We start from the raw sequence: 16,027 nt of genomic DNA, 5'->3' as shown, positions 1-16,027 counted from the left end.
CAAGATATTATATAAAATGTGTCACTGTTTTATTGGGAAAAAGTCTCCTTTTACAAAGTTAATGTAAAGAAAATATGTCAAAGTGGTCTGATGTCATTTTTAAAGTAGAATCTGATCACCCTGTCCACCAGAGAGGAGAATTATCTTTTAAAACTTTCTAAAGAAGCCTTTAATACGTCCACAGATCGTACCTTCTCTGATCACCAGACTGTCACCAGACTCCCTATATATACAAAATCACAGAGCATATCACTGCTCTCACTGGTTGCCAATGGAGTTTAGAGTTTTTACACATTTCAACATCACAGATCTGGTGGCTCTGTGTGAACCGCGGTGTTGTAACATCCTCAGACAGGCACATTCACATTAAACGCATCAGGAGTGGATTTCTTCAGCGTTCGGAGGAGCCTGTCTGCCTCGCCGGGCCGCCCCACAGTTTTTTCCTTGTTTAAATTCTACTCTCGAATCTTAATTATGAAGTCAAAATTGTTTATGTTTAAATGTCACTTTATTCTTATGGATTACATTATGCATGGCTATATTTTTGTATTTTTATCTGAGTGTGAACATTCATGTAAATTGGTGTTTATATGAAGGACTGTATATGTGCACAGATGAAGTTGAATATTAAAAACAATGGTAATAAGTGTGTTTATATCGAGGTTTGCGCAGGAACATATATATGTGTGTATGTTTATGAATATGTACTGCATATTTGTATGTACTTTCTGGCTTCTTTTTCTGGCCCAGAGCTTTAAACGTTTTGTTTTTTTATTGTACAATTGATTCTTTTTTTCATGTAAGCTTCGTGAGAATGTTTCAGGGGCTGAAAGTAACTGCACGCACTCGTCCTCGTGTGTCACACTTCAACATTTTGAGCCACTTGGTTCTTTATTTAACAGTTCCTCAGACTTCCTTCATTCACTCCTCAACTCCATTCCAATTTTTTAAGCGCAAAGTTGGAATTTTCTTCACTCACTTTTGACAGAAAAAGTTAGTTTGCAATTTGGGAGCACATAATAAAATACATATGATGCTGAAAAGGCGACTTTACTTTTAAAAAGAATTGAGGAAACTGACCTCAAAGTTACCGGGTTAAATTGAAAAATCATTTTAAGTTGTTAAAACTTTTAAGCTCATACAACTTAAATGTAATCGTACTACTTTACTTGGTAATTCTGAGGTAATCAGCTTCCTGACATTTTAAAAGTAAAGTTAACTTTTAAAATGTTTAGTGCACCCAATAAAATCTGAGATAAAACAGTGTAAATGAGCCTGCAGTGTGTAGATACAAGTAAAGCCAGCCGAATTAACCAAGATGTCAACATAAAGCTTATATAGTAATAATGTAACAATGATTTTACATGTTCATCGGGATAAGGGCTTTAATAGGTTATTTAACAACTTCTGCATACACATTTTGAATGCGAGAACACTGGCTCGTCCTGCGTCCACCGCTGCAACGCACCGACCGTGTTGAACTAGTGATGCTCACCAGCTTTGGAGGAGAAAGTGTAAACCGTCTGCTGTGTCATTCCTGACCGGATTATATCCTAATTAGTCAAATTACTAAACAGTGACTGGATCTAAATCACCAAAAGGCCTCCAGGGCAGAGAATAGCAGCGGCGTCCTGCGCCACCAGGAACGTTTAAACGGGAGGCAAAAATGTTAATTTGGGTCGCACGCACGCACACACACACACGCACACACACACACACACACACACGGAGAGGCACCCGACACGCAACCCTCAAAATACCCAAGCGTTCGTGCAGCGGAAGTTTTTAAGCAACCTTATCTGCAGCTTTATCTGAGCTGGAGATGTGCTGCAGAGAGACGGGTCAAAGGCGACCGCAGGGCTGCTGCAGCTCGGAGCATTAGGGATATGAAACACATGCCAGACCTGTCATGTTCAATTTACAGTCGACTCCATCGTTTACCATCCGGCAGAACTGGAGACGCGCGTAATTTTTCCCCGCAGGATAAATCTTTTGAATTTTGAAATTTCTTGTTGCAATTAATGACATAAAAAACATTTCACTCAGGGCCCAGTGTGAATCAATCATGATGAAAACATCCCCCCCCCTCGTGTTTCCTCCCCCCCTCCCCACTCCACGTTTACTTTATTTCGCCAATTATTACAGCAAGAGCCGGGCCAGTGTTGACTCTCGCTGCGCCTGAGAGAGATTTTACGGCCATTCATCAGCTCGCGAGGCGCACAAATAGTCTTTAAAACTATAAACACTATCGCTGGTCGGAGACAGGGGGACCCATTTACCCCGTGGCTGTGTTAAACGCTGAAGATAAAACAAACGATAATACTGTCTGTCTCCTGTGACCGTCTCCACAGGCATTAATAGCGGGTTTAGTGCCAACCGTGTTGAGGGGGGGGGGAGACATGAAGGCTATGCGTCATTACGCACACTTGTCTCAGTTTTACTGCGTCCACGAGAAATGATTTGTGCTTTGTTATTGGGAATCTATAAATTACTAATTGGAAGTAATTGCTTGTCTTGAATTTGCAAAGAAAAAAAAAATAGTGTCATATGTGGCACATCTTCAGGATAAACTGGCCTGCAGCGTGGGTGGGAGGGTGTCTGTGTGTGTGTCTGCAGGTTTGTTGTCGTCTGTTATCACGTCCTGATAACGCAGACAGCGGCTCCATCATCTCTTGGACGCAGACATCAGTGTGTGTGTCGATCCTGGTTTCGGGTTCCGTGTCCGGGGACCCCGGCCTGCTGTCAGCTCTCCGTCTTTTCTTGTCGCTCGTCTGCTGCGTTTCCCGTCGGATGAGGGTCCGAGGCCGGCACGTGCACGCGCATCGTCAGACTAATCAGACTCCTTAAGTTAAATAACGTCGATTTGGCCTCCTTAGTCGTTATTAGGGCACGTGTTCACGTACATACAGTTAGATAAATCATTTTTCCGGGTACTTGACGATTTGTGTAAACATCCGCCCAAAGTCTGCGCTTGTAGATTTAAAGGGGCACTGTGTAGTTTTGGAAAGGAATTTCAAAATCAGAATTTTAATATTTTCGATATCAATGAGGTAATATTACTGACTCAGAAATATTTATTGTGCCCATGACTGAAATAACAAGCTGTTCTCAAAGGGAAATAAGGTCCGCGGAACACTGTCTTTAGCTAGAAAGGTGGGAGGGTCCACCACATATAAACAGAGTAAAAACAGCATGACAATGTGTTTTCCTGTAAGATCAGTTTGTTTAGAAGAGAGTTTGTTTATTTGGTTTGATAAGGCATAAAAAAAGAGTTGTTTCCCTTTTGAATAAAATGTCTTCCCCAAATCTACATAGTGCTCCTTTAACTGGAAACACTTTACACAACTTGCATCAGCACCGACAGCTTCCAAATCCACCCTGTAGGTCATTTATTTAGTTCCTTTACTTCTTGTATGAACTTTATAAACCATCTTTAAGTAAAAACAAACCAGAGGAGCATCAATGTTTGATAAAATGGCTGATTTAAAGCAAGATTTCTGACAATAAAATTTGCTTTGGAAAGAGAATGAAAAGCTCTCGGCTGCTGCAGGTTGGGTGTGCGTGCAGTGATTTAACACCCACACACACACACACCCACACACACACACACACACACACACACACACACACACACACACACACACACACACATAGAGCTATAACCAGACATCACTTCACGTCATATAGTGGGAGTACCAGTGGCTCCATACAGAGGGTCCCACTGGCTCCCCTCCCTCCTCCCCCCCGCGTCACCGGGAGGAGAGGGAGGCCGAGCGACAACAAAAAAAGAGAAAAGTTTGGAGACAGGGTTGACATTCAAAATGCACACTTCACTCAAGATCAGCCTGCTACACCAAACTAATACTTAAATCCAGTAAATATTGCCAGGAAGGAGAGAGAGTGTGTTGACTTCTCCCCTGCTGCCTCCACATGACAGGTTAATAGGTGACTTTTTTGGAGCTTTCTTGGCCATGTTTCCCAGCCCCGGCAGCACGTCCACTCCCTTCTCTGTAAAGGATATATTAAACTTGGAGCAGACTCATGACGTTATGGTGTCTTCTCTGGACGTGTCTTCTCGCATGGACTGCTGCACCGTGCCGACCTCCTCCTCCTCCTCCTCCTCTTCCTCCTCCTGCATGCTGGCCCGCCTGAAGCAGGAGCCTCTCCGGGACATGTCCGCCGCCGCCTCGCTGTTCGGAGAGGAGCTCCACGAGTCCAGGGCCGGCAGAGGCAATGCGCTCAGCTTCGCTGCCGCCTTTTATGGGAAATCTCTCCTGGAGATGGACGTGGTCAAGGACGGGAAATCAGACGTGTTTGAGGGGAAACGGAGAAAAGGTGAGTTGATAAAGAGAGGATGATTTAAAAATAATAATAATAAATTGGGGGAGGCCTGCGCTAAATTAGGCCCACAGGCTCCTGTTAGAGTTGTGCCAAACACAACAGATGCTTCAAAAACGTTAAAAGAAATAACGCTGATGCAGAGAATAGTCTTGTATAAAAAACAGGTTTTGATACCAGATATTTTTTTAAAAAATCCAACAAATCTAAAGGCTGAGTTGGTGGTGAGCACTTTCCTGCAGGCCTGTTGACAATTTTTAATGAAATGTAGGAAAAGAAAATCAATGCAGAGACTAAAAAATGTAAATACCTATAATTCAATTCAATTACGTGATTCCGTGTGTTGCATTTATGTAAATTGTGTTTTTTAAGGGTTCACTGAACGCATCGCAGGGAGGCCAGGGAAACTGACGCACCGACACGGGCAGAATGTGCAAAAGCAAAATAACAATATAACACAATAAATTAGATGCGTGATGCATTTATCACTGCTGCTGTCAGCAGCAGAGGAAGTGGAAATACGTTTAATAACCGTGAAGATAAAGAACTATCCATCCCTGTGATCTGAAGTCATATTGAATGTCCACCCTCTTCTCTCTCTCTGCTGTACTCAGAGGAGTTCAGTCCTCCGGCCGAGCCTGTGGACGACATTAAGCCCGAGGATCCGGACCGACCGAGGCCGCGGAGGCGCCGGAAGCCACGCGTCCTCTTCTCCCAGGCGCAGGTGTACGAGCTGGAGCGCCGCTTCAAGCAGCAGAGGTACCTGTCGGCACCGGAGAGGGACCACCTGGCCGGCGTGCTCAAACTCACCCCGACCCAGGTGAAGATCTGGTTCCAGAACAGGAGGTACAAGTGCAAGCGGCAGAGGCAGGACCAGAGCCTGGAGATGGTGTCCCTGCCGCCGCCCAGGAGGGTGTCGGTGCCGGTGCTGGTGCGGGACGGGAAGCCTTGCCTGGCGGCGGACTCGGCCCCTTACAACCCGTCCTCCTACAGCGTGGGCCACATCAACCACTTCACGTACAACAACTACCCGGCGTTCAGTAACTACACCAGCCCCGGCTGCAACACGAACTATGCGTGCAGTTACCCCGCAGCCTCGATGCAAACTATGCAGGGATCCTCCGGCGGCGGGAACTACATGAACTTCGGTGTGGGGGAGCTGAGTAACGTGCAGAACACGTTCCCCTCCAGTAACGGGCCGTTACATGGCATCAGGACATGGTAAACCACGGGCCGCACGCTCCGGTCACCTGTTCACTTCACCGGGCTGCGTTCTGACTGCATGGCTTTTTAAAAAACGTGTCGAGACTTTAGATTTTTTGTGTAACTTCTCCTATATTTAATAATTTTAACTTGGGTAGTTTTTCGTTTTTTTGTTTTTGTTTTCAGCACCAATATTTGTCTAAATAGTTTAGATACGTTTTTATTTATTCTCGTAAGATTGGCACACAGACAAGACGTTTCAGCCCAAATTTATACAACTGAAAAACAAAAATTGCGACTGCAGCTTTAAATGTTTTCTTAAATTTGCCTCAGCATTTTCTATTTTAATTTTTTTTTTTTTGACACGCTAAAAAATGATCAATCAATCAGACAGTGAACGACTTTAAAAACATTGGAACAATAGGTTTGCAACAAATAGGCCTATTAATTTCATGTAGGCCATTATTATTATTATTATTGTTATAGTTAACATTAAAACTAATTAAAATTGTTTAAGGTAATACTGAGCCTCTAGTTTTGCTCTGGCTGTCAATCCATTAATAATTAAAAATACAAACAATAATATTAGGAAACTAAATATATTTAAGCCACATTATATAATATGTAATATGGAAGTGTAATTATGACAATATATTGACAGCATGTAATCCATGTCTCTGGGTCACATACTGGTTGAACTGGTTAAACAATAGATCAACATGAAGGGGCCCAACATCTGTACGGCCCTCATATGGTTTGTGTCTGGTTAAAATGTTCAAGTGGCTATTAGGAAGCTTCCTTCAATATGCTTCAACAAGGTTAAAAGGTTGCTAAAAGTTTACACATTTTACAACCCGCTGTCAGCCACATGTACACTCCACACGTTTAAAGTCACTGGGACGGAGGCGGCTGTGAGCCGTGACCTTGAGCAGTACTGAAGGTTTTGTTAAAGTCAGGGTTTGCTGATTTAATCAGGAAATGTGTTTTTAATTCTTTAGAACCACAAATCTTTTGATTTTTTTGCAAATCGTGTTGCGCACACATGCTTTTTCTGTACAACCTGTCCAAAATTCTTCCTGAGAGTCGACAACATTGTTGACAAGTTCAAGATGTTACCTGATCAAAGATATTCATCTATTTTTGGACATTTGATTATTAAACACTTTCTTTTTGAAACTTTGGCTGACTCTTAGTGTATCTTATTTGAGAAGTTAACTGGACTCAGAGTGAATGTCGTCATCTAATCGCGCTCATACAGATGGAGAGTCGGGTGAAGTTTTCTGTGAAACACTTCTGGAGCTTCACAGCAAAACAGTGTTGCACATTTTGCTAGAAAGCTGAAGCAGATGGGGATTTGTTTTTAAAACAAATAAAATAACTGAAATAAAAAACATAAAATGGCTCGATACAGCCCGTTCGGCACAATCCACGTCCCTTGAAGCCTGGAGATCCTAAATTGATTTGAAAAGACATTATTTACACATTCAACAGGCGGCCGAGCTCATGCATCCGCTTCAGAAAGTTGCATGCTTTTAGTGGCTACAGTTTAGATTTCAGCTTTTAAACGGGTGTAAATAAAAAATGGTCACATACATTTGGGATCTCGGGGCTTCCAGAGACTTGTGTGATGCTTGACAAGCTGTATGGCGCAATTTCTTTCTTTCTTTTTTTCTGGTCACCATCTACCTCAGTTGTACAGGAGAATGCTGACTTTCCAACGGCAGTAGATAATGAGCACTCTTTAATTTTGGGTTGAACCCATCCTTTGATATATGGACACAAAGTGGAGACTCTGTCAGGTCGCTGCGTTTACTCCATCAGTCCCCTGAGACCCTCATCAACTTGTCCAGATACGAACCCGAACACTTGATTGACACTATTGCGGTGCTAAATGCAAGAATAGTCCAATTTGCTTGACAGAGAGCCAGAGTCCTCGTCTAAGTGTGCAGTTATAGGAGCAGGCTCGGAGCTGCGTGGCTCTGCACGACTGCCTCCACTTTACATGAGTAAGAGATGCTTAGGCATCTCTCAGGTCTCTCCACACATGCTCTGTTCTCTTCTATCTCTTTTCAAACAACACACCCTCAACAAACACACAACTCAGGAACACAACAAACATGAAGCCGGAAGGTTTTGTGTTTATTAATGATCAATAGACAGTTACATGTATTCGACAAAATGGCAATGCCAGGCAATTGCGGAAAAGGGTAGCAAGGTCATGTAGCTCCTCTGGCCACCCTCTCCTCCGAGGTGTTGAAAAGGCAACGTCAGATAACAGCGCCACACAAACCTAAAAATATCCCCCCTCACCCTCCACCCACACTGGAAAGGGAGAGGGAAACGGGTCGGAATAATCTGCTTTTCCGGGTCTTATCTGAAGAAAGGCAGGGATGCATGCTGCTCTATCTCTGCCAGTGTGATCGCTGCCACTGCTTTTCTGAGCTTTTCTGCTCTGCTGCAGACCGGAGCCGAGCGAACACGGGCAGAGATGGAGGGGAAGTGTGCAGACTCTTCCCTTGAGGAAGGCTTTCTTTTGCTTTGCCGACTGAATAAAACATACGTGAAGTGCACATGTACAAGCAGGAGCATCGTTCTGATTTTCCAGCTAGGGAAGCACAAGCTGAGCGAATGCATTCAGCTTGTAACGACCTTAAAATCCATTTCTATTCTACTCTCCCATAAAGAGACATTCAGTCATTATTAGGCCGTAATAAATTAAACCTTACAGTAATTATACAGTACATGATTATAAATAACAATAACCCAAAATGTGTGTTCAGTCTTTGTGACTTCATGATATCGGGTTAAAACACCAGTTAGTGAGGAACATCTGCAAACAGACATGTTTGTTTTTTAATGTCCTATTGTTCCTACAATACATTATATTAAACTTTGATCTTACTATTGAATAATAGTAATTGGTAGTATGTATACCACTATATTATTGTTTTAAGGACGTGCATGCCAATAAAAGCCTGTTAAACTGACATGAAAAGTGCACTTGTTTTGTGTTATTTACTTTAAAATGATATCATATGTCATTTTCCTTTCCTTTATTCTTTCCGTCTCTAGGAGCCCATTGTCTGTCACACATGAACATGAGTTTTACTGCTGTCAGCACTCACACTTATCTGCATTCACAGCCACATCTGAAACAAACTGAGAGTCACTATTGTGTCTGAGAATTATTTCCTTTATCTTCTGAATCTGTGAGTCTATGTGTTTATTTTTGGAGGGTCAAGATTCTCGAAAATCCACAATTGAATTTGGTTTTCCATTATAAGGCCATGATTCAATTCAATATTTGGTTTAAATACGTTTTTTTCACGGCATTGGCTCACGGTCTGTCAACTGTGAATTACATTTTCCTTTTTTTCCCACTGCAATATAAATGTGTCTTTTAAATGTAGCACACTAAAGGCCTCTACACACCAGGCTGACGGCCGGCTGTTAGGCATTGTCAGGACAGTCAGTTTCGTGTGTTCCGCACTGCTGGCACCGGACGGCCCTTGTCGGAGGCCTTTTGGCCGATTCAGCATGAAGAATCGGTGTGAGAAAAATCCCCCTGACTGGCTGTTCAGGTAAGCAAATCAGTGCAGAAAAGAGAAATGGAAAAAAGAAAGGCAAATCCCCTTGAGCCTGTCACTGTGTTATCCATGACTTTGCCCATTTAGAGCAGTTTCTCCTTATTTTCCTCCTCTGCCTCACTGCCAGCGCCATCTGCAACTTTAAATCAGACGTATTCTTGATCAGAAGCGACTAAATTAGCAAGGGTGGTGTTTCTTAATCATAACAACATATTTATATCTGCAGAGTAGTATGTATTTTAAAAATAGGTGCAGAATGTACAAGCTGGAGTCTTTGCGGTGGGTTCAAGTGCAGCTTTTTATCCGAGTTAAAGTAGATACGAGGCAACGCAACAGTCGGCCTTTGTAGCAGCTACGTCTTTGATGTCAGTTTTGTGTGTAGGGGCCTCAAGGCCATACGGTCAGGTTTTAATAATTTACCTATAATGTAGTAACAATATTTCATAATAATCAACAATTTGAGTTTCCTGCCGATTCATTTTCGCTGATTGAAAGTGAATGCTTTTGATTGATTTTTGATTTAGAATTGAAATTGAGAAACCCCAATTTAAACAGACACACACACACAGATTCACACTCTCTCTCTCTCTCTCACACACACACACACACAGACACACACACACACACACAGTACATAGCATTGGACATCTTCCACAGGAATGTATAATATAATAGTTGTCCACCTCGTCTCACAACTGATCTGATTAAAAGTAACGCACAGCATTGTATTTTGTGCACGTGTCGTGCCTCCTCTTTTCTTCTGTATGATGAACCACAATTTTCTAAACAAATTATACACTGCACGGAACTACAGTTCTGCAGGTTTATCTTCCTCTTTGTGGACAGTTTTCCCTCTCTGCAGTGTGTCACTTAAGCAGAGTGAGCGGTCCACATTCCACCGAGCAGTTACTCGAATGTGATGTGTGCGTGATACGACACAAGGCGTTAAGAGTTGTTTAAATCATTTGTGCTGACCGTGGAAAGCACTGTATGCGGGAAAGGGAGTGCTCCTCGAAAAAGGTACCTGGTCTACAGGAAGGGGAACAGTCTCTTCTTGAGGATGTAGAGAACAGTGGCGAGGAAGAGGGCGAGCGCCAGGAAGATGAGCAGTTTGTCGGTGAGCTCTCTGCGGTTGTACTTGGTGATCAGTTTCCTCCCGAGCTGGATGGTCCCCGTCATGGTCTTAAACTCGTCATTGGTCTCTTGGATTGTCCTTGAGGAGGTTGCTTCAAACAGGACAGAAGACTGTTTTCAACACAAGTTTTACTAATCTAAGGGGACAATTTAAGTATCAGTCATATCTGAAGTACAAAAAGGATTATCAGGAATTTTGCTCTGACACACTCTCCCTCTTCATGTTGTGTTTCCCTCACTAACCCAGTGACGTCATGGTCTCCTCGCTCTGCTGAACCTGCTGCGCCATCATCCGGCTGATGCTCATGAGATTCTCTGTAATGTCACTGGTTGTCTGGGCCAGGCCCTCTTTGGTCATCTTCCTAAAAAAGAGATACAAAACCAAACATACTAAGTGCCAATTATCCTATAAGAGGACACCAAAGATTTAAAAACAATGCATTTTTCTGATTAGAATCCGTGAGAAGAATTACCAAAACACTCAGCTGATATTGTCAACGAAGCTCTCGGTTATTTATCAGACTGTTTGGAACACATTGTGAGCTCACCTCTGCCTCACAGCACTATCTGCTCCATTAAGAAGTGCCTGCTTCTCCATGTTGTCTATGGACAGTTTGCTGGCCAGGTTGGCTTTCCTCCAAACCGTCTGGTTACTGTTAAAACAGCAGTGATAACAAAAAAAAAAATCATATAGTAGATAGTTTTCACATGCTTCTGCCCCACCAGGGAGGCAGAAACATTAACACAAAAGTGTGATGAACTATACACTGTTCACGTTAATAACATTTCTGGGAAAAGTAGAATATTCCAATCTAGGAAAGCGCTACCTCAGCATCTGTTTTCTGTGGCCCTCTACCTGAACCATCATAGCTTGTTTCTCTGACTCTTTATCCTGCTCCAGAGCCATCTGCTCGAAGTCCTGTGAAAGAAACAAAACAGCACAAACGATTTCTGAGCCATGTGTAACCATAAAGCAAAGTGCATGTTCTGTCACGTTTGTACAGATTACAGCCCGAACAATATATCGGCGGGCAGATATTGGCAGAACGCAGATGTATCGGTTATCAGTGTATAGTTGGTCTTGTATGTGCCGAATTGAAAACGTTTTTCAAAGATTACAAAAAATGTGCTTCAGTAATCTACAATTATTAAATTCATATCCAAACCTACTGCTTCACTGCACCAATGTTATTTTAGACAATAAAGTTTGAACATCCAGCCTTTTCCCCCACATCTGTCAGAAGTGTCTGATAATTACACATTTTAGGGCTCACTGCAAAAAACTACAAATATCAGCTGACACGCTGATGTCTTCATTTTTTACTGCCCTACATCTGGCCTCAAAAATCGAGTATCAGCGGGGTGCTAGCAGAGATATTTCACAAATAGCTCTTCTTACCTGAATCCGCAATCTGAGATTGTGGAAACTCTTTTTCACATCTGCGTTCAGTTCCGTCAGCTTGCTTTGAGGGCCTGTGCAGTCAGTAATGTCCTGGTGAGACACATCAAAACAAGGATTGGCTCCTGTATCACCGGAATAGGTGAAGTCACTGGTGTCTGTCTGTCTGGCTCTTGTTTGTGAAGTAGAGACGCGCTGCTGGACGATATCCGTTCTGACGGACTGAACTGTTCCCTCAGGATGAACACTGGAGGTGTTGGAATAACCGGTTCACATGGGATACCAACAACTCCAGGCCTGCAGTGACTCAATTTATTGTTTATTCTTCATCACTTCATTATCAGTTGATCTACTGATCAGTTTTTCGTTATGAGAGTCAATTATCAACTGCTTGTTGAATAGATAAAACACATTTTCCTACAGTCAAAAAGATGCCTTCAAATTCCTTTATTTTCCCTTGATGAATCAAAGCCTAAGTGTACAGAATGTTAAATGGTGTACAAACAGAGAAAAGACAAGTGGAATCAGAAAATACTTAAGAAATATTGTTTTAAAAATGACTTTAACCATAACTCAAAATGCTGTATTCATTTTCTGTAATGGGTTTATGGATTTATTTCAGCACTAAGTAGGCTACATAAGCTTTTTTTGAACTTGAACTTTAAACTCTAATAAAACATTGCATAAGGTAATTTTAAAAACAACATACGTAAATAAAATGTTTAAAAGGTAGATAGTGAAGGAAGCTTAACAAAGAATTGTCTTTCTAACTGAAAGCATGTTTTTGTCTGACAGGAAGCAGCTTTAAGAAGATTTCTGTCGACACAAATTAGGTAACGTGACCTTTATTTTATCACAAATTGTTAGTTTCTCTGTTCTTTTGCTAACATTTTTTACATGTGCCACTTCTTATAACAACCATGACTTGGCGGTAAGCATATTTGAGAGTTATTTGGACTGAGACAGACATTTCATTGAGCACTGTCACTTCACGTCACTGGCAGCTCATCGTGTGAGAGCGACTCTGTTCACCGGCTGCCTGCGGCTGGAAACAACACAAACGTTATGATGTAGCATAAAAGCTATCACACGAACACACGATTCAGCTCACTGACAATCTCATGAACCGGCGTGTCGCAACACAGCACTAAGTAATCTTACCAAATAAATATTCGCACCTGGATGAGCGCTTTGATTTCCAAGTCATATTTGAGTATTTCTTGCTCACATATTCGGACGTGGACATCTGAAGACGCCATGTTGCCAACGTAGTCGGCTCGAACTACGGCAAGCGGGAAGCCGGTTTTGGGCTTCGACTGCCGGCTTTGGCCGTAGAGCCACACTGATAGATTTACCACATTTACAATATAGCCTGTATATAATATAATATCGTACAAAATTTAATATAATAAATGTCTTAATCCATATACAAATCAATTGATGTATTTATTGTAAAAGTCAATAAAAACGAAATAACGTATTTTTTCTACTTCTATTTTAAATAAATATATAAATATATACCTCAGTGAGTAAAGGCATTTCAACATGATAATACCCCTTTGAAGATATATTTTACTATTAGTAATAAAAATGTATCATGAAAATAAAGTTATGAGGAGCAAATACTATATCACCAATCACTTGCTTCACTTAGAAAATCAAGTCATTATGTTTTTGACAAAACAAAACACAAAAGCGTTGGATCGATCGAGTTGATTATTAGTTTATTAATCAACAACTATTGAATGGATTTACAGCCATCACTAATAATATTACCAGACAGAAAGACATCACATCAAACGCACTGCACATCAAGGCTTAAAGGCAAGGTGATTCATATTAACAGCAGCAATAAACACAATATACAGGACAATTAAAGCAGTGAGCAGCAAACATCCATTGGTATGCAGCAGGGTCAGGTCCTGTCCTGTGGAGAGAAAATGACAATCAACACAGTTTTAGACAAAACCAAGCCAAGCAATAACAGATATTATCTGTAGGCTACATATAAGTTCAGTGTCTATGTATACGCTGCGCAAAAGTAGGTAGTAGGTCAATAATTTGCACACCAGAAGACAAAGTTTACCTGCGTGGAGGGCAGATCATGGCCAGTGATAGTTCAAGTACCAGATGACATCAGAGGACAGCGAGGGCCCGAAAAGTGGGTTCAACTGGGCCAGAATTGCTATCAACCAGCTGATGGACAGAGAGGATGTTTAGATCACACGTGTCAATACAAACTCTACTCACATCCGTCAAAATCAGTGATGTAGGTCATTTGTTTTGTTTTCTCTAAAGATGTAAATGTAATTCTGAATTCAGGCCCAGGTCCAGTTGTTAGCATTTGTCTACACATCCTTTGGGAAATGACTAAGCTGCAACAGTGCTTGTCTCTACTGCACTCTTTCACTCATCTGACCTGAAACATGACACCATATGCACACTTGCACCTAATTGTGAATATAAATAATTAATCAGCACAAAGAAATACTACATCCATAACAGCACAAACTCCAATGAAAGGCTTTGTTTAATTGTGAGAGTAATTTACATAAATGTAAACCCACTATTGTAGATAAGGTGCTATATTATGTTCTATGATGAATATAACTAAAGCTGCAACATATTTTCATTGTCAATATATTTGGCAACATCAAAACTAGAGCTACAAAGGTGAGTGGTCTGATCGATCAAAAGAAAATCAATTTCAACCATTTTGAGAATCACTTAATTGTTTCAGTCATTTTTCACGAAAACAAGTCCAACATTTGCTGGTTCCCGCTTCTTAAATTTAAGGCATTTTTACTTTTCTTTCTAATTTATGACAGTAAATAAAGATTATTTGGATTTTTAACTGCCTGAACAAAATAATCAATTTCAAGATGTCACTGTGAAGAGCATGTGTCAATATTTTTTGACATCTTACAAACAAATAATCGATTACTCATGAAAATAATTATCAGATTAATCCATTAATCCCAAATATTCACTTAATTATAACACAGTTTGTTCTAACAAGTGATAGTTTGGTTTTTCTGCATGACGAATCACATTAAGAATTCATGGATTATATCATGGATATATGCCACACAATTTCCTCTTAATGGATTTACTGATCAATAATTCAAGTCTTTTATATTATAGTTCTGTCACTGAGCCTCCATCAGTTTGATTTGATGTGTGTTTTGAAGCACAGGCTGCCTCAACATGTGAAAGAAATCCTGCTACATGTCCAGATTAACAATTATACTTACAACAGGTAGCAGCACACTGCAGTTAACACCAGCATCGTGACAATCACTCTGTGGGAACAGGAGAAATGATTGAAGTCAAATAAAAACACTTTAATGAACACATGGTTTTACAATACATAGAGGCCATCCTTTAACACGGACTGATCTCGTGATGTGAGTGACAGACGGGCACAAAAAGGGAAGTTGCATTAGGAACATTTTCCAGGGATGGTAAATGTGTATATTCCCTCTCGAGTTTGGAGTCTGAATATAAAGAAGCAGATAATCTAGACTTATTGTAGCTTGATGTCAAACAACTGCAGCATTAAAAAGGTAACACAGGTGAAGTTAACTTCGACTCTCGCAGGCGGAAGGGCTGTCACATTAGCTTCAGCTAGCTAAACTTTACTTTTACTTTCCGATGCCGGCAGCGAGCAGCTCACCTTTAAACTTTTTTAATAGTTCAAGTAACGCTGATACACTTATTATAAAAGGCACTGCAGCTTTTTTTTTCCACTGTAAATATATCAAATGAGAGTCAGGACAAACGATAAAAACTTAGCCTTCAGCTGGCTACAAAGAGCTAGCTCACAAACTCACCCTCTGTTTGGTCCTTTGGGGATGAACCAGGGCACCACTCCTCCGATAATACCCCAAAACAGGGTCATCACAGACATGGCGATCACAAAACTTAGCTCCGCCATGGTGGGTTTTGTTTTAAACTAAGAATATATCGAGAAACAAACTTTTTAGTAACTTCGGGACAGCCCAGCTGCCACACAAACACAGACCGACAGAGAGGCGGCTCGTATCACATGACCGTCAGCCACAGAGGGAGGAACCAAACTGTGCTGCAGCCACACAACACTCACTCGTTCAGTCATTGTCGGTGGTTTAAGTTTTGATCCTCCTGAAAACATGCATCAATGAACAATTCGGCTTTTTTCTTTTGTAGATTAGTGCACTGTATCATACATTATTAGAGTCAAACAAATATAACCTTGCAAATTAGCTTGTTAATCATTATGATTATGACATTTCTTTTTGATAAATAACATCAGCTGTTCACTTGACAGCAGGGTTTGTTTTGGTAAAGTTATGTTACTCTGAGACTTTTACTGGACATGTTTGAA

At 41.2% G+C, this 16,027-nt stretch overlaps 3 protein-coding genes across 4 annotated transcripts; 1 reads left to right on the top strand and 2 right to left on the bottom strand.

Annotated features, from left to right (window-relative positions):
* Nucleotides 1-3,898: 3,898 nt before the first annotated feature.
* nkx2.5 (NK2 homeobox 5) lies at nt 3,899-6,721 on the top strand. The gene is made up of 2 exons (XM_030395800.1): nt 3,899-4,335; nt 4,953-6,721. The coding sequence occupies exons 1-2, from the start codon at nt 3,972-3,974 to the stop codon at nt 5,561-5,563; spliced, it is 975 nt and encodes a 324-aa protein (XP_030251660.1). The 5' UTR covers nt 3,899-3,971; the 3' UTR covers nt 5,564-6,721.
* Nucleotides 6,722-7,659: 938 nt separating this feature from the next.
* bnip1a (BCL2 interacting protein 1a) lies at nt 7,660-12,989 on the bottom strand. 2 transcript variants are annotated; one of them, XM_030397279.1, is made up of 6 exons: nt 12,840-12,989; nt 11,662-11,754; nt 11,090-11,181; nt 10,811-10,915; nt 10,506-10,624; nt 7,660-10,354 (listed from the first exon to the last, which is right to left on the bottom strand). In XM_030397279.1, the coding sequence occupies exons 1-6, from the start codon at nt 12,918-12,920 to the stop codon at nt 10,158-10,160; spliced, it is 687 nt and encodes a 228-aa protein (XP_030253139.1). In that variant the 5' UTR covers nt 12,921-12,989; the 3' UTR covers nt 7,660-10,157. The 2 variants fall into 2 exon arrangements, with proteins under 2 accessions (XP_030253139.1, XP_030253140.1); XM_030397280.1 differs by having other exon boundaries at nt 10,158-10,354; nt 12,890-12,929.
* Nucleotides 12,990-13,364: 375 nt separating this feature from the next.
* atp6v0e1 (ATPase H+ transporting V0 subunit e1) lies at nt 13,365-15,752 on the bottom strand. Its single transcript, XM_030397281.1, has 4 exons — nt 15,495-15,752; nt 14,916-14,963; nt 13,748-13,857; nt 13,365-13,588 (listed from the first exon to the last, which is right to left on the bottom strand). The coding sequence occupies exons 1-3, from the start codon at nt 15,596-15,598 to the stop codon at nt 13,764-13,766; spliced, it is 246 nt and encodes an 81-aa protein (XP_030253141.1). The 5' UTR covers nt 15,599-15,752; the 3' UTR covers nt 13,365-13,588; nt 13,748-13,763.
* Nucleotides 15,753-16,027: the final 275 nt, after the last annotated feature.

The sequence above is a fragment of the Sparus aurata genome, chromosome 18, assembly GCF_900880675.1.
Source record: "Sparus aurata chromosome 18, fSpaAur1.1, whole genome shotgun sequence".
Classification (NCBI taxonomy): Eukaryota; Metazoa; Chordata; class Actinopteri; order Spariformes; family Sparidae; genus Sparus; species Sparus aurata.
This window is presented reverse-complemented; position numbering and strand designations above follow the sequence as displayed.

Excerpts from the sequence above, each read along its gene's own strand:
- nkx2.5 (XM_030395800.1), top strand. The coding sequence starts at position 3,972 with ATGTTTCCCAGCCCCGGCAGCACGTCCACTCCCTTCTCTGTAAAGGAT. Across the intron at positions 4,336-4,952 it reads TGAGGGGAAACGGAGAAAAG|AGGAGTTCAGTCCTCCGGCC; the intron begins GTGAGTTGATAA and ends TGCTGTACTCAG.
- bnip1a (XM_030397279.1), bottom strand. The coding sequence starts at position 12,920 with ATGGCGTCTTCAGATGTCCACGTCCGAATATGTGAGCAAGAAATACTC. Across the intron at positions 11,755-12,839 it reads AAATCAAAGCGCTCATCCAG|GACATTACTGACTGCACAGG; the intron begins GTGCGAATATTT and ends GTGTCTCACCAG. Across the intron at positions 11,182-11,661 it reads ATCTCAGATTGCGGATTCAG|GACTTCGAGCAGATGGCTCT; the intron begins GTAAGAAGAGCT and ends TTTCTTTCACAG.
- atp6v0e1 (XM_030397281.1), bottom strand. The coding sequence starts at position 15,598 with ATGGCGGAGCTAAGTTTTGTGATCGCCATGTCTGTGATGACCCTGTTT. Across the intron at positions 14,964-15,494 it reads CCCAAAGGACCAAACAGAGG|AGTGATTGTCACGATGCTGG; the intron begins GTGAGTTTGTGA and ends CTGTTCCCACAG. Across the intron at positions 13,858-14,915 it reads GCAGTGTGCTGCTACCTGTT|CTGGTTGATAGCAATTCTGG; the intron begins GTAAGTATAATT and ends TCTGTCCATCAG.